Source organism: Dicentrarchus labrax, unplaced genomic scaffold (genome assembly GCF_905237075.1).
Source record: "Dicentrarchus labrax unplaced genomic scaffold, dlabrax2021, whole genome shotgun sequence".
Classification (NCBI taxonomy): domain Eukaryota; kingdom Metazoa; phylum Chordata; class Actinopteri; family Moronidae; genus Dicentrarchus; species Dicentrarchus labrax.
Window position 1 is genome coordinate 14,390,629 of NW_026136706.1, and position 27,021 is coordinate 14,417,649.

At 40.5% G+C, this 27,021-nt stretch overlaps 3 protein-coding genes across 16 annotated transcripts in view; all 3 read left to right on the forward strand.

Moving 5' to 3' along the window:
* Positions 1-7,102, forward strand: part of LOC127365831 (plakophilin-4) — a 76,497-nt gene extending 69,395 nt beyond the window's left edge. For 9 of the 13 annotated variants that reach the window (XM_051404352.1, XM_051404347.1, XM_051404348.1 and 6 more), the window contains 6 exons: positions 784-976; positions 1,456-1,540; positions 2,191-2,308; positions 2,415-2,555; positions 3,344-3,408; positions 6,037-7,102. In XM_051404352.1, the coding sequence (XP_051260312.1) occupies positions 784-976; positions 1,456-1,540; positions 2,191-2,308; positions 2,415-2,555; positions 3,344-3,408; positions 6,037-6,282 (848 nt within the window). In that variant the 3' untranslated portion in view covers positions 6,283-7,102. The other 4 variants (XM_051404354.1, XM_051404355.1, XM_051404356.1 and 1 more) reach the window with 3 other exon arrangements.
* A 2,699-nt stretch (positions 7,103-9,801) lies between these two features.
* Positions 9,802-11,950, forward strand: dap1b (death associated protein 1b). 2 transcript variants are annotated; one of them, XM_051404373.1, is made up of 4 exons: positions 9,802-9,970; positions 10,953-11,049; positions 11,202-11,268; positions 11,423-11,950. In XM_051404373.1, the coding sequence occupies exons 1-4, from the start codon at positions 9,901-9,903 to the stop codon at positions 11,537-11,539; spliced, it is 351 nt and encodes a 116-aa protein (XP_051260333.1). In that variant the 5' UTR covers positions 9,802-9,900; the 3' UTR covers positions 11,540-11,950. The 2 variants fall into 2 exon arrangements, with proteins under 2 accessions (XP_051260333.1, XP_051260334.1); XM_051404374.1 differs by having other exon boundaries at positions 11,205-11,268.
* Positions 11,951-16,047: 4,097 nt separating this feature from the next.
* The window catches only part of tanc1b (tetratricopeptide repeat, ankyrin repeat and coiled-coil containing 1b), a 103,397-nt gene continuing 92,423 nt past the window's right edge, over positions 16,048-27,021 (forward strand). The window contains exon 1 of the mRNA XM_051404300.1: positions 16,048-16,246. Coding sequence (XP_051260260.1) covers positions 16,085-16,246 — 162 coding nt within the window. The 5' untranslated portion in view covers positions 16,048-16,084. The remainder of the gene's footprint in view (positions 16,247-27,021) is intronic.

Here is a 27,021-nt window from a genome sequence, read left to right on the forward strand (position 1 = left end):
ATGCAGGAATTGGTAATAGAAATTGGTACATGTATCAGAATTTGACTGTATACAGAGTACATTTCGTCCCAAACTGTTTCATGCTTTGAATAATATACCTGCTGACAGCATGAACATGGTCAAACTTGTTTAAAATCAGGTTTTTAAACTAAATGTGGAAACACAACCAGGGCATTTTGTAACCATTTTAACAGCCCTTTTTGTTCTATGAAACAGTCTCATTTAATGAAAAGCAAGTTTTTAATGCGCTCTCTCTGTGGAATTAATGAGGAGTTACAGTTCCAGCAATGCAGGGGTGACGCCTGTAGGCAGAGGGCGGAGGAATTTGCAGTGTTGGTTATGGTGCTTTTGGTTGTGTGTGAGAAAGAGAGAGAGAGAGTTTGTGCTGCATGTATTCAGGACCTTCAGCTGGGCTGCTCTGCTGAAGGAGAGATAGGGGAAACAATCCTTTTTTAACACTGGGATGCACACACTCAGGTGTCCTTGCAACGATAACGCAATGTCATATAGGAAAACTGCCTACCTCACTGCAGTCTCAAGTAAAATGTATATGTCGGCGTGGTATAAAAAGAACAAAATGTATTTCAGGTCACTGTGGCATGCATCCACTTATACATTATGTAACATTTGCAATTAATGTCTATATGTTTGGCAAAGTCCCCCCTGTTCTCTCTGCTCATAAGCTTCTGCTCACAAACCTGCTGTACAGTTTGTCCTAATGTGTTAGTTGCATGTCTCACTTCCCCTCCTTTATCTCTCTCTCTCTCTCTCTCTCTCTTTCAGGGAAGTATGCTATGAGGGACTTGGTCAACCGTCTCCCTGGGGGTAGCACCACCCTGCTGTCAGACGAGACCGTGGCAGCCATCTGTTGCACCCTGCACGAGGTCACCAGCAAAAACATGGAGAACGCAAAGGCCTTGGCCGACACGGGCGGCATCGAGAAGCTGGTCAACATCACCAAGGGCAGAGGAGACAGGTGTGCTACAGCAGCATGCATTTGTCCCTACGCTTTTAGTGAGGGTGTAGAGTACACACTGATACAGACCCAACATGCACATGCACATGCTCAAATGCACTTCTAGCACACACTAACAGTCATTAGCCATGTGTGGCTGGTGACAGGGCTGTACAGACTGTTCTGGACATTGTACAGTGGGAGTTTTATACAAACACTCCCCCATTTGAGCACACACACATACACACAGACACAAACATTTAATATAGCCACAGGGAAGGTGGTTTTGTGTGCATTGAGGTTTTAAGTCCCCGTGGAATGATGGAACAGTGCTGTAGCTATTTCTAGCCTGCTATATAGTCAGTAATGTTCCAGGTTAAAACACACTGAGGACACTCTCTTCCTTCAGTCATACTGTCCTGTAATATTTACAGTGTTATTTAAAATGAGGTTAAAGTGGTTTGTGAGTATTCAAAAACACATGTTTATCTGTTTTCCAGGTATTCTATGAAGGTGGTTAAAGCAACCGCTCAGGTGCTGAACACACTGTGGCAGTACCGGGATCTGCGTACCATCTATAAGAAAGTAAGAGTTTTGGGCCTGATGGCAACGACCCTCAGTCATAAAAAGAAAGATGTCTGGAACACCCTCTGAAATTAGCCGACTTGCACTGTCTGCACATTATGTACCGTATCGATTTTGCAATTCTACTGATCACTTTTTAAACGTAGTTGCACCACAGTATATCGAGGATTTATTGACTCCCTATGTGCCTCAATGTTCTCTTAGAACGGTTGTTGCAGCGCCGCGGCTGTTCCCAGATCCCAGCTTGTAACCAAAGGTGACCAGGCCTTTGCTGTTAGACCCCCAAGACTGTGGAACTATTAAAATCAGACCCACAGCATCATTCACGTCTTTTAAACCCCTTCTTAAAGCATTTTATAGGAAAGTGTTTCTAAATATTTAATATGTTGCTGGGTTTTATCATACCTCTCTTGCCATTTAATTTTTTTTTACTTTGTGTTATTCCTCTTTTTTTAAATATTTTATTTAAAGTGTATTATTCTTTTTGCCAAAACCAAAGGTTAAGAATGTTTAAAAAATTGCCTACTGTTCCTTTTAGCCACACCTAGACCACACAGCAAATGATTCTTTTAAACATGAAGAGGTCTGTGACATCCAGCTCTGTTCTAGTTATTCAAACCACCACTCCTCCTCTCTGTTTGTCCTAACAGGATGGATGGAACCAAAACCATTTCCTCACTCCGGTGTCAACACTTGAACGGGACAGGTTCAAGTCCCAGCCCACTTTACCCACCAGCACCATTCAGATGTCCCCAGTCAACCACACTGGTAGGCTCTAGTTTGCCACACGCCCTGCCAGATGAAAATAGACACCGCTAGTGAAACAGGAAAACCTCTGGAATTTAATGTTTTAAATGTGTTTTTCTCTTTGCAGCTGCCAGTGCCACGTCGTCTCCTGCCATGCTGGGCATCAAAGAGCATAGAGACACTATCAGAGATTATCAGAGAGCACAGTCAACTATGCAATTTTATAATTACCAAGGGGACAACAGTATCCATAAAAAACAGTATACAGGTACTTAAACAGTGCAAATACATCTGAAAGCTATTTAAAGTGCTTACAGCTTGCATAGTGGTAGCCTTTAAAATCATATTCAAACAGTATCCACCATCTACCACCTGTAATCACAGGCTACCCTGTGGTCCTCTCTGTGCAGGGGCATTATCTGTTTTATCCCTCAAAACGTTCCAAGCAGATTCCATGGCCAGTTTCCTCTCCCTGCCAAGACATGCCTGAGGCGGGCAGACAGTTTCATTCAGAGCACTTCAGAGCTGTTGTTTTGTGCTGGAGATGCTCTGCACAGCAGTAAAGCAAACTGGCTGGCCAGTGGTGGACACTCTTCAATGGCGCCATTGTTAGCAGGCCCAAGTCGCAGCATGCAGACAGGGGCAGTGAGTGGGTACCCAGACATACTACAGCCAGACGAGAGCTCTCGCCAACCTACGCTGGTTGGTGGGAGCAGGGGGGGGGCGGAGGCAGAGTAAACAAAATGAGCTGCAACTTCAACAGTCCATGCATTACATAGCGAAGTGGAAATTGAGTTTCAGCATTCCACCAGTTGGATAAGGTGCCAACCAAAATACCCATCCCACGGGCTATGTAAACAACAGACCGGCAGTGGCCAACTCAATTATTTTGTGTTATTTCTCTCTCCAGCACAGCATAGCACTTTGTGATCCTTCTCTGTCTAAATACAGACATTTGGCTGATGGGGATGTGCACACTTTCTCACTGATATGAAATGAAATGTATTTGCATCAAATCCCACAAAATTGCTCTTTTTATTTTGACTTCTTTCCCAGGGTCTGGACAGCCTTCTCCATATTACTACTCATCACCCACAAGAGAGGAGCCCAGAAGAACACAGGTGAATATAATCATTCTGCAGCAATGTTTGGTTCTCCTTCACAGCTGTGGAGTGTGTCAAAATCTATATTTCATACAATTATTCTTATGTGTATAGCATTTTAGTTATTAACAACCCACAATGACATAATCACATCACCATAATAACAACATAACATTCAGGGCATGAGGCACTACAAGGTGCACAGAGCGCAGACAGTCATTAACTATCAGTCATGTTGTCACTATGCCTCAGGTGTTGGTGGAAATATCAGACAATATTTCATGTTTCAAGGCAGAAGCTAAGTATGTACATTGTGGAAGAGGTTTAAATGGATCAGAAAAGTAAAGTTTTGCACTACGACAAAAACAAACCGGTGAAATGTCATTAAATAGTTCCTAAACGCCCATCCCAATTTCCTGCCTGCAAATGGCTTGTTTTGTCTGAACAACAGTCTAAACCCGAAAGATATTAAATATACACTGATTTACAAGGCAGTAAAGCAGCTTTAACAAGAGACTGTTTTACATTTTAGCTTGATAAATGACATAAAACAATTATTTAAATTAGATTTCTAGTCAACTACATTTTTTGACGATCAACTACTCATTACAGGCCTACTTGGCTTCATTATTGAACTAAGAAAGCGAACTTTAGGTCTGATCTTCACCCCTTGAAAACCAGTGTTTTCTTCTAGGAAATGTTTGATGCTATTGGTACAAGGCCCTTGTTTGAAATCCCTCCGCCGCACTGTATAAACCTGGCGGGGACAACCAGCTCTTCCACCTCACTTGACTAATACAAAGAGACTGACGCGTATTCCACTGTGAATAAATGGCGATGCTGGGAATGACCCAGCACATCAGCTATTGTCTGAGCGAGAGTGAATGTGACTGCTGGGATTGGGATGGTCTGGGTGTGTCTCAGGCACCTGTCACTGCGGGACACATCCATGTGTGCCCATTCAAATAATGGGCACAGTGAGAAGGAGGAAGGAGGGAGGAGAGGAGGCAGACAAAGCGAGAGTTCTCTTGTGTCCTTCATCCCATCACATTTAGACCAGTTAATGTATGAGGACAGTCATTACCCCATTTATTTCAGACAAACACAATTCCATTTATCTTCTGGATTTCTGCCATTTACCTTGAAGCACTTTTCTGTTGCATTAATGTCCAGAGACATTTGGGCTGGAAGGTGATTGATTAACTTACTGGTTGAAAAATCTCCTGCCAGACAGGAGTGCATTCTGCTGAAAACTACTGAGGTTTCAGTGCATGTTGTTTCATTTTATTACCCAAAGTAGAAGACTGCTTTTTGTGCTTTCTTTGGTCTTTTTTGGAATTAATTAGTATTCAGATCCTTTTTAATTAAAGGAATATTTGGGCATTTTTGGAAATATACTCTCTCGCTTTCTAAGAGTTTGATGGGAAGAACCAGTGGAGAAGTTACTCTGCATGACCAAAAAAGCTTGATGTTTTTACGTCTTTGTTTTTTGTACTCATTAAACAAATGAAATGTTACATATTAAGTAGCTTTAGAGATGCTGGTAGGCAGGTTTTGTTACTATTTGACAGGCCCAGGTCAGCCGTTTTCTCCTGTTTCCAGTCTTGGCTAAGCTAGCCTGCTGCTGGCTGAAGCCTTACATTTAACAGATGAGAGTACAGAGGTACTATATCGATGTGCTTATCTAACTCTTGGAAAGAAAGCAAATAAGCGAATTTCCCAAACTGTCAAATTATTCTTTTAAGTAAAAGTAAGGCAATGTAAAAATACAAAATACTCTATTACAACTAAAAAATTCCTCTTATTAAATTCATACTTCTATAAATACACATAAGTATTATCAGCACAAGTTACTTTAATGACCAAAAATAAAAGTACTTGTGCCGCCTTGTGTTATTTTATTATGCAAAATTTGAATCTGCAAAGCAGCCACCAACTATACCTTATATGTAGAAATGTAGTGGAGCAAGTATTAAGTAGCATAAAATACCTAATACATAAAATATAACAATAAATACCTCAAAACTGTACTTAAAGTAATAATCATTAACATTTCTGTCCTGGTTTATTTGGCAACACTTGTGGTTCATTGTGGTAACATTAAGTACAGTTTGATACTACAGCACCGGTCCCAGAGAGGAATTGGTTACCTTGCTGAGGAGTTGGAGGTGTGCAGTCAGCGCTAACTTTGGGTACGAATGCACTGTTTCCTGTGACTGCTTCACAATAAAAGCCTCCCGATGTTTTGTCAGTTGAAAGCTTTTAATATGAGACAGCAGCCGTGAGAAATGTTTGCAACCTTGCATTAGCATTAGGTTAATAGGGAGTTAATGAGAGTGAACAGGCTGACATCAATGAGACATAAAAACTGTTAGACTATATTACAAACATGAATCATTTCCTGTGAATTTACAATATTTATCTTGTAAACTCCGCCACTAATTTACCACGTTGAGAGGTTATTACAGAGAGAGAGAGAAAGAGTTTTAAAGACAGGATTTGATTTAATGATTTGACTTAATTTCACGTTAAATACAGTACTTGAGTAAATGTAGTTATGGTAGTTACTTTCCTCTACTGGGTCTTGATCATATTCAAAGGCAAAACAGTTCATCACAGCCTCCTACCTGTCTCTTTTCCCTGCAGCCTATGTATTACACAGAGGATCCGGGACGGAGGAACTACGATACGTACAGAATGTACCTGAAGCATCCCCACGGCTTCGACGACCCGTACTTTGAGGAGGTCATCACCTACCCGCCCACGGTCGACTACAGCTCCCAGCCTCATGGACTGAAATCCACCACCAACTATGTGGACTTTTACGCTAGCACACGGAGGCCTTCGTACAGGGCAGAGCAGTACCCCGGCTCTCCTGACTCCTGGGTATAGGTCTACAGATGCTCCTGTGTTTGCAATGAAGATATTCTTTTCACCCCCGATTTGCATTTCGGGGGCGTAAGGAGGAGCTGCAGCAGAGGCGAGGAGATGGGAGCGTACAAGAATTGACGAACTTTTTCATGAACTTTGGCTTTATAAGTGTGTTTGTTGTAAAGTGAATGTGTGTGTGTGTATGGAGGGGAGTTCAGCTGAGCGATGACAGATGGAAAGATGGAATGTGTGCCAAAGAAGGAAATCAAGGAAAGTTTTTCTTTTTAAGTTATTTTTTTTATTTTAGTAGAGGAAGGTGGAATCATGCTTGGAGTCTTTTGAGGGACGATAACGGACACTGCCGTGTGAGGAGACATGCGTCCTGCTCTGTCTAGATGTTAGTTTTATTTTCTTTTATGAAAATTTTAGCTGTGATAGCATGGTGAAAGGTGTGAGTCATGTGAGCGAGGGTCTGCGGTAAGAGTCAAGATGGGGAATGTGTATGTGTCGAAGTCAAAATGAATCATGAACTCATATCTGTAAAAAGAAAAAAAAAGATAGTAAACTAAAGATGTTAGATTGTACAGAGGGATGAAATTGTATCTGTACTTAATGTTGAAGCTGTGTAATGCCATGGAGTCTTGTACATTTCTTTCATTTTATTGTAAATACAGAAAAAACAACAACATGTTACCTGGTTTACACTCATCAGCACTGGTTAAAAAAAGAAACTTGTGCCATGTTATAGATATATAAATATATGAAGACGTATGTGGACAAAGATGGCATCATAACACAACCATGCTAAAATAATAAAAAAGGTCAGTTTTGTTTTTTAAAAGGCGTCGTGTGATTGCATTCTTTTCACAGGTACAGTGCAAACATATATTTTATATTCTCTCCCTGTTTACTGCCCTTTTCTATGCACACAAACAGAACTGAGAGTGAACAGAGAGAGATCCAGAGGAGATATCAAACGCTTATTCTGCTCCTCTGGGACAAATTGTTTCATTAACTTGTATTTACACAAACATGAGTAGAAATGAGGGGGGGGGGGGGGGCATTGAACCAGCAGACCTGTGTTTCATAGACTTGCAGTGCCGAGGCGCCTGGAAGGAGAAGACTGAATCCCAACCCAACAGTGATCAGTAACTGACCATGTGCTCGCACCTGGGAAGATCCATTCTGCTCTTTGGATCAAGGAAAGAATCTCATTAAAAAAAACTGTTCTTTCCAAATACTGACATTGTATATGAACACACAGTGTATGTATTAACAGTGCAGGATTCAAAGGGTTATTGCAAAGCTTAAATTAAACTTCAGATAGGGCCCAGGCCAAAACTACAAACCAGCCTTGGATAAAAAATAATAATAAAAAAAACACACAAGTAAATAAACTAACCCCAAAAAAGTGTCTCATTACAATACTAAACCTAACTCCCATCTACCCAAGAATAGAAGAAAGAAGATGGAAACAAAATACAGTAGTGATCTCCCCCCTGGAGCTTTACTGGCAAGGGGGGGAAATAGAGTTAATACTAAAACAGAGCTTAATGTTCAAACAATGGCAAAATGGCCAAGAGGACCAGATGTGCAGCTCCTGAGTCATTACTGCACATAATCCCAGATGGTCTGTGATTGGCTGCAAATCCCCAGATTCACAGATATGTAAAGCTGTAAAGAGCCTGAGGAGTAACATACTTATTAGCACGTTTTAACATTTACACATCTCCCTATAAGAGGAACACTCTGTAAGTACATGAATAACAGATGAGAATTAGACAAATCTATGCTTCTTCCGGTTGGAAACTCCTGGAAGAACCTGCTGTGTTACCTGTTCACCCCTCATGCATCCATATACACATACAATTTTTCTATACTACCATACTACCTGGTCCGAGGTTTAGAACATTAAGACTGTAGTTCAGCTGAGGGTTAAACCAATCTAACTGAACCTACTATAATCTGCAGTGAAGCAACAGGCCATATAGGATAACTTGGAGACACAAATGCTTTGTGTCATTTAAAGCTGCTGAATCAGGCTGTAAGCCAAATTCTTTGGATTTAAACACATGGTTACACACACACACACAGGTGTTTTCATTATCGTTTGATTGACATCCTCCTGATTCACTTGTTAGACATCACTTCTTTAAAAAACATATTGTGTGACAAGCTCTATTATTCAGCAAGATTAATCTGGATCCACTTGTGAACATGACATTTAAACCATAAAAGCTACTAAAATTACGGTGCAGGTCATTGCTGATATCAGTGTTCACTTCCAGTAAGAGGACATGAATGTGTATTTCACATATCTGTGCAGCTTTCAGCACCACAAGGGCAGTTCAGACCCTAATCAAAGGAGCTGTTAATATGCACCACGAAGAGTCTGTAAAAAGTCTGTATTTTAATATACCTCTATGAACAAAGCTTGTATTCAAATGTGAATTTATTTAAGTTCCACTGTCTCTGGTAGTTTCAACACTCAGTGTATAGTATAGTATAGTATAGTATTCTTAAAACTTAAAGATCCCCTCCAGACATGTATAGAACCAGTGGCAACCTCTGTGGCTGGCAAATGATGCTAACACAGAATACAGGGGGGCTGCAATTATACAGTCTATGATATAAACAAATATATAAATAGTCTTCTCGGAACAATAATGTGTGTGTCTGATATGTTTTTGCTGCAAAAAAGTATAACCACATTCAAATCATTAAATCTACTCCTTCTACCTCATTAAAAATTCCAGGGGCACCAGCTGGCTCTATATAACCAAGGCTGAGTCCTTGCTGCAGCAGCTGGGCTGTGGGTCCAACCAGTGGCCCTTTGCTGCGTGTCGTCCCCTGTTTCTCTCTCCCCCCTCTTTCATGTCGATCTCCAAAGCTGTCCTGTCGTATAAAGGGGATAAAAGACCCCAAATATATATATATATATAAATCCAGACTGTAGTTTTCCTGCTGGGCACAAGATGTCTCCTATTTCACTGTAAAGTCCATTCTCAGTGGATGTGCACTGGTGGCTTTAGGTCTCTACATCACACTTGTATAAGTTGCATACTGGACCAGGATTTAAAACTGTTTGTGAAGTCACAAATCATGCTCGCAGGCCCTTAAAATCATAATTTAAAATCATAATTTTCAGTGAGCACAGAGAAACTTTCCACTTTCAGCAGATGAATGTCAAAAAACATCCTCCTAGTGTCAGACTCTGCACATGAATCATCCTGCAGAGTGAAGCTCAAACATCCATCTGTAGGAACAAGAAGAAAAACATATTTTTGATGGAGTGGGGACTTTAAAATTGATCTTTAAGGCTCCATGGGATCATCTTTATTTGATGCTGAAGCTTTTCAAAATAAGACAGCACTCCAAAAATACAAAGAGCAACTTAAACTGAGGCACACAAATACAAAAGCGTTCCTGTGAGACACCGTGTCGCTGTTTCATTTTCCCTTTATTAGTTCATATACAGTCAATGGTTCATCCACACATCGGTGGGCGTGGCTCTGGCTACCGCAGGCTTCCTGTAGCCGCACATGACGTCAGCTGGGTTTGAGCATAAAAACAACAGAGTGGGCGTTGTGAAGAGTTTGGTGCTTTCTTTTGCTATTTCTCCGGAAAACTTTTTCAAAAATGGTGCAGCAACTCGCCAAATCTGGAGCGAAGGAGTCTCCTTTGCTGAAAGCTGGCCACCCTCCAGCAGGTAAACTGGTTGCTCGACTCGCACTGTTTATTTATTGCACTTAGACGAAGCCAAAAGCGTTATTGTTTGTCTCTGCTCGACCTAGATAGAGATCCGTGCACTCCGTTAAATCCACCACCTTTTTTCAGCAAGCATTTTATCTGCTTTTTTTTTCTCTCCCTCCCCCCCCACACACACACATCCCGTTATAATACAGATTACTTCATTGCAATCGCATTGCGGGAAACGATCTGATTTGTGTAATAATAACTGCATCAATCTGGCTGAGCTCTTTGCAGCCGTGTGTTTTTCACCCTCACGCTTTTGTCTTCTCCAGCAGGCCCCTGGTTGAAGTAACACAGTGTTCCCACGGACTAAAACCTCCCATATAGGCACAGTTTAATGCATGCAAAAATCCTGTCGTGCAAACGTGTTCATCACCGAGTATTATAGTTGGCTCTTATTTCGTCGCGCTGGTTGTATTCTTTGTGGTTTCTCATTAAAGCAGAGGCGTCACTCAGACTGTTGGACAATCAGAGACATCTTTATACTTTATATCTTATTTTTTTGCATGCATATTTAACTACTAATGCCTCTTTTCTAAATTTAAAATTAGCATTGCATGATTTATTGGGGATTACTTTAATGTCTAAAACGCCCCTTTGACTTGTGACTCCCAACCCTCTTCATTTGAGTGACACATCTATGTAGTTAAGAGTGATTTTGTTTTCTTAATGATTTTTAAATTTATTTTTTTAGCCTGAAGCTAATGTCTGAAAGGGTTAAAGGGGAGGAAGCAAAAATCAGAGGTGTCCAAAAAAAGAAATGTAGTTTTATGTAGTGGGAATGTTTTTCTTTCTATATGCTTTAATCCCCTTGTGACCTCCTTTTCTTAAATGTAACCCCTGACCCCCCAGTTTTTAAACTACTGTTTAAGATGTAGGCCACTCTTTCTAGCTGATTTTTCAGATAACATACTTTTTAAACTTCTGTGGGTTAATAGTGAAGGCTGGAGGTAAACGGGTGGCCAAGAAAGGCTTGGAAGAGAGTGCCACCCATGGGACTCCAGAGAAGGAAACCAAGAGGTCTGATAAATTGAGGTAAGGCCTTCAGTCTGCAGCATCCACAACACGTAACAAATGAGGTTAAAGTGTAAAGTCCAAGATCATAGAAATGGATTTTGCTTCAAACCTTTTTTAAGCAGCATTTTGATGAAGTGAAACTGTTGTATTTGAAACATGTGATCTTGCAGCAGGTCCCTCGCCACCTCCAACAGGATGCAACAAGTTGGTATTCTTCTGGCAGGAACTCTTGACAAGGTAAACAAACATTCCCTTTTTTTTTTTTTTTTTTAAGTCAGCTCTTGCTTTGAATGTCAGGTTAACTCCTACTGAGCAAACTGGATTAGTTACTGTGCCTCTCAGGCCCCAGAGCCTTGTGGGTAATAAAATCCTGCCTGATGTGTGTTTGCAGCTGAGCCACGAATTTCCAGAGACGCCAGTGAGTGTGAGGCACAGCAAGGTGCGACCTGCAGTGGAGAAGCCCCACTCACCCCGGACCTTTTTCATCCAGCAGCCGAGGAAGTTTTGAACAACATGTGTTTGAGAAAGCCCCAGAGGGAACCTTGTTAAGTCAACTGTGAAAGACAAACATTAAGTGTTAGAAAACATGAGGGGACTGACAGGTTGTCTGTGAAGTGTTGATGGGAAGACAGCTTTCATCAAGCTCTGTATTTAGAAGAGAAAATGGGTTTTTCAGCCTGTGCTTATTTGTGAGCGCACTATAAACCAGCATTTAACGTGCCTTTCCTAGTGTTGTAAGTGAAATGTTGTAGTTGTATTTACCAGCTGGTGGAAAAGTGGATGGCATTTTGGTATGATTAATGTGAGGGTTGGGGTTCTAAAGTCAGGTTTTTGATACATTTCTTCTCTCCAGTGAAATCTTCACTATGTATTGCTTCGCACTTATTAGATTTATTAAAAAATAAATTGCATGGCATCAGTAGATTGTACGTCTCCTTTCTTTAGCAGTAAGATGCAATGACCACTAGGTGGCAACATTTAGCTGTTTATAAACACAAGGCTCAACATGTCAGAGGATAAATGTTCACAAATCAAACTAAGTTAATGAAGTACAAACTTTGTCAAGCATGAATTCCCTTTTTACACACATACCCCATTTGCATTGCAACCACTGCTGTAACACACCATGCTGCCAAAGGAACTATTGTGAATTTAACTTCCAGTATGTTCAGGCAGTGACAGTTCAGTCAGTTATTAATGGTCTGGAAGAAAAAATACTCCAACAAAATTTAGCATCTACAAGAGAACTGCTAAGTAAAAAAGGTAAAGTCTGTTATGTATTAAACCTGAATATAATTATTATATTAATATTATTTCAATCTGACTATTTTGTACGAGGGACTTCCATATGCATGAAACCATACAGCCAGGCAGAGATTTGTTTGTGTAGAGCAGAATGCAGTAACTATTATGTATCATGTAATCAGCACTTATTTGTAGAAAACCTGTGTGCATCATCATTTATGCCAAAAACATAAGAGACTACAATATGTTTGTTGCTATGGTGCAGACAGGCAAGTCATTCTCGGTTTTTAATCATATTTGGGGATAATTTATGAAGGCAGGCTTGTATTCATGAACGAAGGCCTGGGGTGTAATGCAAATGAGGTGGAAGAAGGGAGAGGATGGAGGAGATGGATGGCCAACTGGATTATCAATAGGTTGTTGGTTTCCACTTTACATATAAGCTTGCTTACCTTACAGGGCTCTGTCATGTTTGTGCAATATAATACAACATAATATAACATATTATAAAAGAATATAAAGTTAAAAAACATAATTTTTAATAGTCCTTTTTGACTTGTCAGTAGGAATAACAGTGTTGTTAATAAAAATAATGACACTTCTGTTCATGCAAATGTCTTAATAACAATATTATTTACACCTGAGCTTTGCTTTCTCTGACAAGTCAACATTTCCACTGAATAATCTCTTTTGCAGTTTCATTATGTACTGTAAATTAGTAGTTCATTTTATTGTCTGTTTCATTTAACAAACACAGCTGACAAAGCTTATCCTGCTCATCATAACCAACACAAGGTCTGGTTTTAAGATGTGTTGGAGACCAGTAGCATACTAGGTTGCAGTTATAGGTTTTCGTAAATAACTGAAAAACAAAATGTGTTATTAAACCCAAACTTAATTTCTATATATGATGTTTCACATCTTAAATATATAATATTAAATAAACTCTGTTATACTGTCCTATTTGGGACAGGAGATATAAGCCACCTGGCCACGGGCGCATGATACACTTTGAGTAATGCTATACCTACGCACACCCTGACACTGCAGAACAGGCCTTTGTGTGTAAATGATCACTTTTAATAAAAATCCCTGCAAGTGTAAAAACACAATAGCAACTCTATCCTTTATCCCTGAGTGTCGACATGCAAGTATGTTTGCTCCCATTCTTGAGTGCCATGCCCGTGTGTTCATACATGAGCCTTTTTGTTTGCATCAGAAGAGTCCACAAACAATATCTGCTCGTCCGTACGCCAAGAAAGTACTTGATGATAGCCTTGTAAACACAATGTGCCGACCTTATATTCTCTGTGATGCTCATGCTGTTCACACATGACTTTGATACCATCTGTGTGTGAAGTTCAGAGCCCTCTTCAGCTCGGTTTTGAGGAGTGGAGCAGTTGGTGGTCTTCTGACTTGCAGACACGGTGCATTTCACTGCCAGTGTCTGCCCATTCCCAGCCATCTGAGGAGCCTTCGCTGACCCCGCAACGCCCACCACGCTGCTGAGAAAACACTGCACACACCGACTGAGTAACACCGCCTCACACAGGAGGAGTGGGTTGACTGAGAAGATGTGGTTTTAAGCCCTAAAATGTATATCACAACAGTTCACTTTTAATTATGCTGGTTTACTGCACAAGAATGAAGATGTTCTTTTAAAGAATTATTTTATGATATTACACTTGTGTTGAACATGTCTCAAATGTTACACGTGAACAAGCTGCATAAAATACTGTTACCTCTGGAGGTCACCATAGACCAAGGTGTACTATGAGCTTCACCTGCCAGGATGAGTGCTGCAGAAAGCTAGAAAGCCTTGCAGTGTATTTCATTACAATAATCCAGCAGCAATCTAAGCATTAATTTGCACTTTCAAAGCTTTGCGTGATTAAAAGTTAATTACATTCTGTTTTGGTTCGCCAGCACGGTGAGAACATTTTAGCTTCCTCCATGGAAATGACATTTAAATTAAGCTATAAGCTGATATTTATTATTAAATGCTGAAGTCAAGCATCCTCTTCTAATGTAGATCAACAAGGAGGAAGTTACACATTTTACCTGCTAAGATTGGGGCTATTTAAAGTAAACCTTAATTTAACTAGTTATAGGTTGCATGTTAATCAGGTAGTGGTATAAAAAAAAGCTCAGATTCTTGCATTCAACATTGTGTTTGGCCTGTGTGAAAGAACGGCTGTACTGGCAGTGTAAAATGTATTAATAATAAAAGTGCTCATTATAAAGACAAGATAAATCTTTGATCTAAAGCAGCATTTTAATGCTGTAGCCAGCCCAGGTGGTGCCACGTTACTTTTATATGCCCTTGGATAATTTAATGTGGCAATGCATCACGCTTTATGAGCTTCTTTATATCTTGTGTGTAAAATCTTAATCTGCAGAGTAGCAAATAACCACAGACTAGATAAGATTAATATAGGGAGTAAAAGTTACCATTTAATATAAAACATATGGATCTGAAATAGGGGTGGAGCTAAAAAATGTTTCTTTACTGATTAATAATGAAACCTAATAATCTGCTGGATCTTTAAATTTTATTTTTTTGATTAGTCGTTTAGTCTGAAATGATTTCTCAAAATTGTTGTCGACTAATTTTCTCAATTAATTCATTAACTAATCATTCTATACTCTAAAGTTGTAATTACAGTAGACCCTTTTCACAGCAGCCATTTTGCTCTGCTAAACTAAATGGAATGGAGCCTTAATTGGAGACCCCTGTGTTTACCCTACTATTTCATGTCAAAATGGCTGCTGTGAAGGTGTATTGTTCCTGTTACTGTACCTTTATATCCAGGTAGTTTTCCAACATCCGTGTTAATTTAGCCGGTGAAAAATGAGGACTGGACCTGTGTGTACTTAATGGTGGCCTGTTAATGAAAAGCTGGGAAACCTTGTTGTTTTTAGACTCTGTATATTTCAATTGGACTAAATAAATACATAAATTAACTACTCACAACCAGAAATGTTCCTGGCAGTGTGGAGAGAGGGCTTTGAAACAATGTTTAGACTTTTAATTTCGCAAATTAACAGTAATGCTTCACCTGTGACAAAAAAATCAGCACAGGGTCCAATTACTAGCTCTCTCTCTCTCTCTTTTTTTTTCTTTTTCTAATTTTATCAGCATCACACACTTTTATTCAGTGAGTCTGTAATTCCCTAACGATTCCCTTGGAAGTTTCTTGGAAAAAAACCCAAACAATGCTACCTTAAATAGAGGCAGTTGTTAGTCATGTTGACTTTATTGGCAGGAAATCTCTTTAATAAGTGCTACATTTAAATAAAACTTGCATAAATCACAATTGAACATCTACCTTTACTGTGTTTACTGTGCATAATGTTTATACTGTCACGTGAAGTATTTATTTCAGCATCCTTTGCACTCTGCACCATTGCACTATTGTCTACCAATGTTATTGTTTGTTGTTTGTTTACATACATGCATAACTGTACATATTAGTATCTGTTTTTTGTTGAACTTGTTCTCCTTATTCATGCTGTTAGTCTGTGTTTGTACATGTGTCTTGTTCCTTGAATGTGTGCACATATCTGACCAATAAAAGTGATTCTAATTCTAATTGATTAGGTGTAGTATTGATGATACAGACCCCCCCCCCCCCCACACACACACACCTTTAAACAGTTAAATCCTAATCCATGTATCTCGCATCCCTAGCATCCTGTCACGTCCATGAGGAGGAAGAGGAAAAGAGGAGGAGGAAAGAGAGAGAGAGAGAGAGAGAGGGGGGGGGCGGTTTGTCTTGGTTCCCTGCCCTCTGTTGACGATGACCTCATGCGGGGCAGGAGGAGGAGCCCGGCGTCCCGTAGCCTACCTTGGTGGATCAAGTTGTGTGTTGGGGGGGAAACTGAGTCCGTGTGGAGATACGCTGGGAAAGACCGGGGGGAAAACTTTTTTGTGTGTGTGGGTACTTTCATAATCCATGACATTTATCAGGTAAGACTTTTTTTTAAAAGAAATATTCTCAAGTTTTGCTAGTGTCGACGCAGCGAGCCCGGAGGTGTCGATTCACCGGTGCAGAAAAGTGGAGACTAAGTTGCCCCAGGGAGAGTTTTTTAGTGGCAGTTTGTTGGGAGGAATGTCGGGACATGCCCATTGAGTCAGCCGTCAAAAACCAACGGGAATGACAGCAGTGTGTTGAAGTTTCTTTTAACATGTCTTCGCGGTTATTTAGCCTCTGTGGTGGAGTTATTGTCTGTGTCGTTACTTACTTAACAGTAAACGTTACCGTTACTCAAGCTTGGTTAAACTAGGTTGAATCAAACTTTTCCTGCAGGTAACGTTTCCGTTTGTTTTTGGTGTCAACTGAAACCAACGGACACACGTTCAAACCGTTCAAACGGTTCATCAGAACGGTGTGACCGTTGGCGTTAAACTTTTTTTGGTTGTATGTTGTCCTGGTAACAATAACTTTAAATGTGTGTTGGCTTTGTGATCATTGGAGAGTTTAGAGCTAAAACGACTGGCAACAAATAACTGAGCTTACTGACTGAAGATTAAAGTTAATATGGAGGAGTAACAGTAAAGAATATAAACAATATTGTTTATTTTGAAAAAGAGATACACATTAGAGTGCTTTGAATCATTGTTGAATGTCACAAAATGATTTTATATATAAACACTTTTATATTATTTTACTTGTAATATCTTTGGTTTTCACACCATTGATGACCGCAATTTGTTATGATATTTTACAGACTAAACAATTGATTTGATTTATTAAAAGACCCATTCAAAAGTAATCTATAAGTTAGATCAATGAATGGTAATTGTTAGTTGCAGTCATGGAAGAGTTGTCAGTTCACTGCACTGCTGGGTTTTGCTTTTCTAAAGATTAATAGACATCCAGGCAAGAAGAGAGGTAATATTTGTAGAGCAACATCCCGCTCACCAGGGTGCAGATGTTTTAAAAAAATGTTCATTACTTTTCTTATAACTGTGCGGTCTTGTTTGATGCTAATGTTAGTCTGTATTTTGTGATTGGATTCAGTGGTTTTCCAAACCAGAAACCCAGCCCAGATATAGTAGTAGGCTTAAGGCTAAAGGACTGTAATCTTGTCCGCCCACACAGATTGAGTCATTGAAGTTTGACCAGTGGTTGTATACGACTTTTTGCTGTTTTCAGCATGTTTTCTTTGGAGGAATCCCCTCCTAACTCAGCCAGGTGCTTTGAAAATCAAAGCTCTGTTTTTCCCCTTCTGAGAAATTGCTTGTAAATGTCAGGATGCAGCTTTGATCACTGCGAGCACATGAAGTCATCGATTCAAGGTGCGCTCTGAACAAGTGTTAGGAAGACTTCATAACCTCATAACCTCTTGGCGTTGTACCTCGGCAGAACCTGCCACAACATTTGCTATTTCCTGCGTCGAGTTACTTGTCTCCATCTAGCTTCAAGGGCAATTGCACTGCAAGTGTTGATTTTCCATTTTAAACTCAACAGGTGGAACAGGCTTTGCTGCTGACAATCATGCTGACTGCCAGTTAACCGGGAGATAGTCTGTATTCACTTTCCAGCACAATTTCAGGCAATTTTACGCTGATTATGGAACCATTACGGTGGATTTGCATGCCTCTATGCCAAGGCTAGAGCTACCCCAATTGTCTACCAACTGCAGGGTTATGAGATGTTTGCACTACAGAGCACTCGTCTTATTGAAAGTGCTTCACGAGTCTGCCTCCCAGTCTCTACAGAGCCTGGTTCCCATGGTCCCCAGCCAGTTGGCCAGTCACAGATGCTGGCATCAGAGTCACATTGTTATGGCTGAGGAGGGAAAGTTATTGGAGCCAGTGACCTGACAGACAGCATACTGAATCGTGCTGGTTGTTGTTGATGATGATGATACTTTTGAAAGGGGCTACTCATTGCAGACGCACATGGTTCCAATAGGAAAGCCAGATTTTTCATGATTAGTTGGGTTCAGGACCCCTACTGTCAGCATACTGTTTAACCACGTCTGTTATTGAATGAATCCTGAATAATGTGGTGTGGGATTCTGTGGATTTGGGATTCCAGGACACTGGATACCACGAACCTGACCACACGTTTAAGCCCTAATATAATGTCCTATAACACTCTTAAGCGTGCTCTCACACCTGACCTATATGTTAAGTTTCAAATGAACTCCAGTGTGTTTTTTTTTCTTTGGTTGGTTGGGCTGCTGTGAAAGCTGTCATTCAGATCTCTGGTAGGTCTTGGGCTTTGTGGCAGTGGATATGGGATTTTTAGACAAATATTAGAAAGCTAAATTACTATCATCCTTCTGGTTATCATGGGAACTCTCAAGGAAGCAATCTCTGGTGCTATCTGTAAGCGATCTTTATAACATGTATTATGAAGTGGGATCATGGTCAAACTCATTGAGGTGGTTTCAGGGCATGTTGTGAAATATCGGTGTAATAGCAGTAGCAGTTACCCCGTGAGCTCCTGCGGCTTGAACAAAGCAGAGGTTGTTATGCACCCCGACAATATCCTGCAGTGAGGTAGTTTAAGTGATAACCTTACACGTCATGGAAATCTTTACAAACCCCTACGTTGAATGTCTGGATATTTACCATCAGGCAAAGGAATCATGTTTCATTCTCAGCGTTGGGATGGCTACTGGCAAAGTGGTTTTGTTTGATTTAATTAGATCAAGTTTCTTAAAGGCTCGTGACAATTTCTGTATCAAAATGTTTTCCATTACCATTTAATTGCCCCATTTACCCTCAGGTCATCAATGACAGCCATGCATATAGCATTACATTTGTATTTCAGTGACTGTGTTGGCTAGTGTCCTAGTATGAGGCCTCCTGCTGAATTACATATCAATAATATATCAGGACAAAACTTCAGTATTTTCTGGACCGTTGAAAGTCCAGCTGAGCAATTTTGTGTGTGTGTGTGTGTGTGTGTGTGTGTGTGTGTGTGTGTGTGTGTGTGTGTGTGTTCAGTGCCTGTGCACGTGCACATGTGCACTCATGCTTGCTTGCTTGCTTGTATCCAAACCATGTGTGTGTTTGGAGCTTCTTAGTAACAGCTGTTACTGATTTACATTTTTGTCAAGTCTTTTTGAAAGCCCCACAGACAGAGAGAGACACAGAGAGAGAGACACAGAGAGAGAGACAGAGAGAGAGACACAGAGAGAGACACAGAGAGAGACACAGAGAGAGAGAGACACAGAGAGACAGAGAGAGAGAGACAGAGAGACAGAGAAATACACAGAGAGACAGAGACACAGAGAGAGAGACACAGAGACACAGAGAGAGAGACACAGACAGACACAGAGAGAGACAGAGAGAGAGACACAGAGAGAGAGACAGAGAGAGAGAGACAGAGAAATACACAGAGAGAGAGACAGAGAGACAGAGACACAGAGAGAGAGACAGAGAGAGACACAGACAGAGACACAGAGAGAGAGGGGATGTTGAGATGCCCCAAATGCAGTTTTTGTGGCAAGATGCTTGCAAAGAATTAATTTTGTGATTAATGTTGTTGAAATTGGCAAAATGATAAAGCAGACTTACTCGTCTTTCCACTGCATCAAGGTTATTTTAGCTTTGACAGGTGAGACATCTCTAGCAGCTTCAAGAAGGCAGTTTTCTTTCACAGCGAACACACACAAACAAACTACTTGCAAAAATGTGATGAGCAGATCAAATACAGAATTACAGTTTGTGTATTGTAGCTCCTGTATACAGATTCTGATTTGGGCTCCGATTATTGAACACCAACCTTATGTGGGGAAGACTTAAAATGTCCACTCTTAAGCTCTGGCCCCTCACAAACGTACAGTACATTGACTGAATACAGGAGAGTGTAAGGTCTCCAATCGCTGGCATCTCCATGGCAAGTACAGTGTGAGGCTCATACTTCATAAGAAGTTTAGAGAATTATAGTGTTTGTTGTTTTCTCCCTGTTTCTAAGCAAAATGGTGCTGTTGGACCAAATGAATGTATTTCTAAGTCACCATAATGTCTTAAGACAAACAAGTTGTGATAAGTGACATGTTTATACTTTTTTATTATCACCATTTTAACACAACATTTTATTTAGGCACTGTGGGTTCCCGCAGAAGCAAAGCCTTCAAGCACTTACCGATTTCACAGTGGGCGAGCCTGTCTGTGAAGTCTGTGAATCTTGAAGGGCAGACATTGGAATTTGATGCAAGACTGTTGTGCCCAGTTTGATGTATTCCTGTCTTAATAATGAATTGGTGAAACAAATCTTAATTGGAATTGTTAGTTTGCGTCTGTGTCAGATGTGTCAGGCTAAAACTGTGTCTGTAACAGTCTAGATAGAGGCTTGTCGTAACTAGTATCGTAATTAGTTTACTCAGTTTAGCTAGGGAGAATAAACCTGCACTCCATTGACTCCAATTGATAAGTGGTTTTGGCATCTTATCTGCAATGGTGTATTTTGGTCTGAAGCCGTGTTGAATGTGCACTGGCTGAAATCCTGGCTCTCCAGGCGTAAAAGTCAATGGATTCAAGCCTACCATGTTGCGGGAATCCTGTAGTTCTCTCTTTTGTCCTAATAAGCTGATTCATTCATATGTGACCCTCTGACTGGCAAATCTTAGCATGAGGACAGTCTCTCCCCCTGTATGCAGGAACTTCCTGTAGACTTTAAACACTACTTGTTAATGTTTTACCCTTAATCAAATACCAGGCTTCCTGGGAGGCAAATGTCGAACGGAGTGTAAGCAACAATGGTTCAGCTTTTATTTATTTTTTACTCCAGATGTTCATTAACACTTGATTGCTATGGCAAATCAGTAATAGTGTGATAACGTTTAATCAGCAGTGATAGCAGGAGTTAATGACTGTAACTCTGATGAGATGATTGTTGTTACACAGCGTGCAGTTAAATCTGTTGCTGACTGATGATGACAGAAGAGTGATGGTTGATGGTGGGAAGTACGGAGTGTAATTGCTATGGAAAGACGTCTAACAGATTTGACAGAAAAGGAAAGGCTCAGAGTGGAGAAACTGGTTTGTGAAAGCTTAGAAGGCAGAGCCGCTGTACATGTTAAGTCATCCATAAGGAATCCATGATCTGTCAAGCTATATTAATGTAGGTTATATGTAAGCCTATGGTTAGCCTAGTTTTTCTGTGTGTAGCGGGGAGTGTGATATTTATTTGGCGAGGATGTGAAATGTCTTGTCTTATTCTTACATTTTAATTTCAGGTGTAGTCAGTTTCAGGGCCCGGGGTGTAATTCAGAGCAGTAATTGCCCTCTAAAACATGCCTTGACACTTCTAGAGCAACACTGCTGGGTTTTATAAAAAAAAGACAGTTTTTTTCATTGTCACTGCTGAGCCAGCATGTAGGCCTGTGTCTGGATGTATTCATCAGTCATATTAGAAAAGATCAAGGACAAGTGGCCTCAGAGGGTGAATCAGTCTTTCCAAAATGACAGTGCTTTTCCCATGGCAGTCTAATGAGTAGATCAGACTTGTTATCCTTTTTGAGCCATGTAGCTAGTTCTCCTTAATAAGAAACAAGATGGCTTTGCCCCAAGCTGTAACTGTGTATCTGCCTGTGTCTGTGATGGGACAATATCATTTCCCACAAGGTAAAGTGGGAGTAAAAATGCATTCTGTCATGCCTGTGACGGGGTTATGAGGCTATTGTTCTACCCAGAACACAATGCTTCTGATGATAGTATCCCTCTTCCACAGTATATAAAGACAACTCTTGTAGAAGAAACCGTTAAAGCCACCACTTTTCTTGTTGTCTACTTGGCTCTTTTCAATTGCAGAAACTTTTTTTAGGAACCTAAGAACCTTATTAGGAACTCAAACTGCTTTTCAACTGCAGGAACCATGTTCCAGGTTTGCTTCTTGGGCTATATTTCATAGCTAAAAGTTGGGGAATGGTCAAGCACAAGCCATTTTATTTTCATACAAATGGCAACCAGAGAGTGCTCGTTGGTTAACATATTAAAGCGATGCGTTACCGATGTTCCTCTTTCTTGAGGCAGTTAGTGTGTTGCATGGGTTTTCAAGATTTTTGACAATTCTCCTCAGATTATTCGGCCTCCTTGGAGCTCTGTTACCTGTCTCATATTACTTTAAAAACTAAAGCATCAAAGCGCTGTTTGCCAGGCGTCTTCTATTGCTTACAAATGCTGCTAATTGGCATCCAAGGACTTCCTTAAAGAATGAAACAGGCACTGCACACTAGACTTTTAAAATGCACTGTTAAATACATGTAGTATTCTTGTACAATTATGGCTGTCAACATGCAACATGCTGATTGGGTGGTCAGTGTTTGCAAGCTGATAGCACAATAACCACATCATAGAGAGCCCTGGCATTCAATTAGACATGCTACACCTTTGTAGTAGTGTTTGTAACTCTGATAAAGTCACCTGTTTTTTTCAAGTTTAGTACTGTTGCACTGGGTAGAGAATTTTGTCTACCTCATATTTACATTGAAAGTGCTTTAAAAGTTTGGATAAAGTGATTTATTTTAAGTATACATGTGTATGATCTGTTGCAGGCTTGTCAAATAACACAAGCTGGTTGTAGTATTACATTAACAAGTCAAACATTGTCTTTACTCTTGAAGGTTAGCTATTAGTGTTCCAACATACTTCTGTTTTTTGCTCATTATAAGATAAAGGCTTGCTTCTTATATAGGCTGTAAGGATGAGGGCTGTGCGGGAAGCACTTAAGTCAAACCGGTAGACTAGTTAGGCCTAAATAAAAATGTCTATTCTTTTGTAATTTCCCTTACACTCGTGTTAGTGTGAATAACAACCTTTGTTTACAATGGCCGACACTGAGACTGTGCTGTCCTTCATACCTACTCCCAACACTTCCTCCTTCAAGGGTTTGTTAGCTAACTTCCCATTGTTTATGGACCGCTTGAACTCACCGGCCAGGCCGGGCCTGTTTCCTGCTTTGAGTGAATGGACAACAAAAGAATAGATAATTATGCAGTTCACAGGAAGATTTTAAAATATCTGATCACTTCTAGGCAGTGTTTAATAAAACAAGTTGAAGGTCAGCCCATGGTGAGAATTTCCATGTCGCTATGACGGCGTTGTGGAAATCTGAGAGTGATCATTCATGTCAGTCGATGAAGAGAGCTGGCAGGGTGTTTTGATTGGGAAAAGATGAACGCATAGGCTGGAAAATGGCCGTTTGCTGCGATCCTGGAAGAGTGGTGAAGTTGATCTGAGCTTAAGGGAGCTCTCTCTATTGTGTGCCATCTGACAGAGGACAAAGCACGTCCTAACTCACCAATGTATGAAATGCTTCCCTGCCAGAGGCAATCGGGTCAAACAATCCTGTTTCCGTTCTATATATAGCTGTCTTCTCAGATGACTGTGGTATAGCTAGATGGCCCCATTAACCACATGTCACATCAGCATTGTGCAGGTGAGGATCTATTCTTCCTCACACCCGGTATGGGTTTGAACTCTATCAAGTCAAGAATGACCTGGAAAAACATACATGTTGATAACCTGAGGAACCCCTTAACCACCCTGGTTTCCAATTTCTCTTCTGTGAAAGGAAACCATCTCCTTGTACAATAGACTGGCGTCGTTTTTATTGTTGCCTTGAGCTGTTCCAAGGTAACGAAAAGCCCATATGTGAAGGTCATAGGAGCTGACATATACCTGGTAGAAAATGTCAGCAGTGGGGAGGCATCCTTAATGCTTTGTGTTATTGCCTAAATACACTCATATGGTCTTATTGGGTATTCCTTCAGTTTTGAAGACTGTTAATGACTTTTGGTGACTAGGTTATTAGTCTTTTGACATAAACCAGGAGGCAGTACCATGAGCACAATACTCTTCTGTTTCTCTGGGGCTTCTTCTTGCTCTTGGGGAGTCTTGCACAGAGCAAATGAGAATATTGTGAGTCTATTTTATCCATTGAGCCAGTGTGTGTCCTCAAAGACCTGTGAGCCACTGTGGGACTTTCACTGCCCTGTTTCAATATTGAGAGGCCCCTTCTAAGGGGCCATGCTTTGTGGCTGATATCCAAACACAGCTTAAGAGCACTGGGATGGACCTGACTTTGAGGGCTTGAGGAATCTTGATGCCCGTCTTGCTGCATACCATGCAGTCCATGACTCCTCCCTGAGGAGACTTTCTTACAGAAGTCACAGTTATATCCCCACTACAGCTTAAGTGTACCTGCATTTGATGTGGATTATTGTGCCTTTGCTTTTGAATTATCCACACGTCCTCACATCTACCTCCAACAAAAACAGCCTCAGGCTTGAGCAAGATCAAGACGTATTGTCTTCATATCTGTTTCTCATAATGTGTTCATGAGTTCAGAAATCTTGATGAAGATACTGAATTGGCTTGTCTCTGCAGGGCATGAATGCATCATGTTACACTGATATGTTGATACAACGTTGATTGTGTTTCCTAGGGTGTAATTAGATGTAATTGATACCAGTGTCATGTAAGTTGTCATTTCATGGTATAGCTAAAATTAATGTTTGTGAAGTGTTAGTAAAATGTCAACAGCATTGTATTGACTATTTTGCAACAAAAACAAACTTTCCAGCTTTCTAGCTTTGTGGCTAGTATTCGCTGCAATGGAGGTTCCTTACCTATATATTATATATGATTCAAATGCTGCACCAATGTTCACTGTGGTTTTTGAGAAACACTGTGCTGTTGTGACTCTGCCTGTTTAGAAAGCAATACCTGCAAACTCCCTCTTATATCGGTGTGCACCACATATGAAGGCTGAGTCCTTACTGCAGTGGCCAGTGTTCGTTTTTGAGCTGTTAACATATTACTAATTATACCTTCTCATTAACACTCAGGTCACTTGTTTTGTTGCTCCTCTACCAGGCATAGTTGGAGCAGTAATAACCCAATCTTGATCTGTGACCATCTGTCGCTGTTGCAGTCTAGTGTCATAGTTGTCTGTTCAGTTGGCAAGAATGTGTGTGTGTGTGTGTGTGTGTGTGTGTGTGTGTCTTATGGAGAAAAATATCACGCTGTTATAGTATGTAGCACTGGTTCTACATTGTGGCTCACTGAAACCAACATTTTTGACTTTCACTCCTGTAATGTCCGGGATGAATTCTTCCACCTTGGATAAAACTGGCCAATAGAAGCAAACCCCAGGATTAAAAGTGATAACGACTGAAGAGGTGGTGTCTCATTCTGGAGGAGTTGTTTCAATACCAGTATTTGAAATTTCTCCGATACTGCCTAAAATATTGGGTATCGGCGAGTACATCTGCCTATTCACCGATCCAATACCACATAATTTATTAGCCCAGTACGCAAAGACAAGTATCCGAAATGTTATCGAGAGGAAGGAAATGCTACCAGAACATCACTAATTCTCACAGTGGGTACTGACTGTGTGTGTCTGGTGGCTGTGATGGGGGGGAGGGGCGATGGAAGGAATTTGTCATGTTGGCTTTTGGAGTTTCAAGAGGGCGTTTTTCATTTCCTTTGGGTTAACCTGGGTGATGTTTATTGTTACTGTAGAGATGAGCAGCCAGCTCCCACACAGGCGTCAGCACTTCTGATTAGGCCACTGTACTTGGCATGTAACGGTACCAGAAATCTAGTAGCCGATGTGTTCACTGCTGTTCACTCTTGCTTTACCTGGTCCATGCTCGTAAAATAAACACAGTATCTGCGCCATAGAGCGTCTGTCTCTGCGTGTTTCTCTTTGATTTGAATTGATTCCCCGGTAACTATGGTGCCGTAGAATAACGAGTACCGTCACATTTTTTAAACGTTAGCATCGACTTGGTACCAAAGTATCGGTTCTCGTGACATCCCTACACTGTATAGATATTGATATACACAGTCATCAGATCTTTTCTTACTACATCACCCCTGGCGTTTACATTGCTGTCAAGTTCTTTGATGACATGGGCATAAGCAACCAAGGACTAGATTCAGACACCTGTGCATTCTTGAGCATTAGACTAATTCCACTTCCAGAAGTGGCGTTCTGTACTTTATCCTACCATCTAATCTCCCTGTTATTATATCATTATTTCAATCAAAATAGACTGAAAACATACCAGACTTGCATGACAGTCGTTTATATTAGATCACCATATATTTCCCTTCTAGACGTCTAATTTTTGAAGCTTTGTTCAGAGCTTCCAAATACTCTGTGTCCTACTACTGCAACAACCTCATGACTGTTAATCGATTGGTTGTTGTTCACATATTTTTAGGTAGAGTTATATATAAGAATTACATTGAGTATTTAGTATTAGTTGTGTATAAGGTTTAGTTTGGTTGTTAGGTTTCTCCAAGTATATTGCAAGCCTGGTGGTCCACTGGGTCTAAGCATCAGGAATAAAAAAAAAACATATACATATTTCCAACTTACTGTTATCAGTATAGGTTGACTTGAGCCCTACTTACGGTCAACTGAGCAGACACTTGAGCATCCTCTTTGTTATGTAAGCCTTACATGCCAAATTCCGGTGTTACTGTGCAAGGGACCTGACTTTTTGGATGGCTTTTATTTGAAAGACAAACTTCAGCCAGAAGAAGGCGAGGTTATGTTTACAGTGAAATTACCTGGCCTTTCTGATCTGATGGTGCGACTGCAGTGAGGTTTGTCAATTGTTTTTGTCATAGACCTAGAATTATGTAGGTGGGTATTAGGGGAATATTGAATAAATGTTCAGCAACTTTAAAGGAAATCAGTTTACTGTACAGACAGATAGAAGGGCATTGATGTAATAATTGGACAGAGCCTAGTAATTAAATAC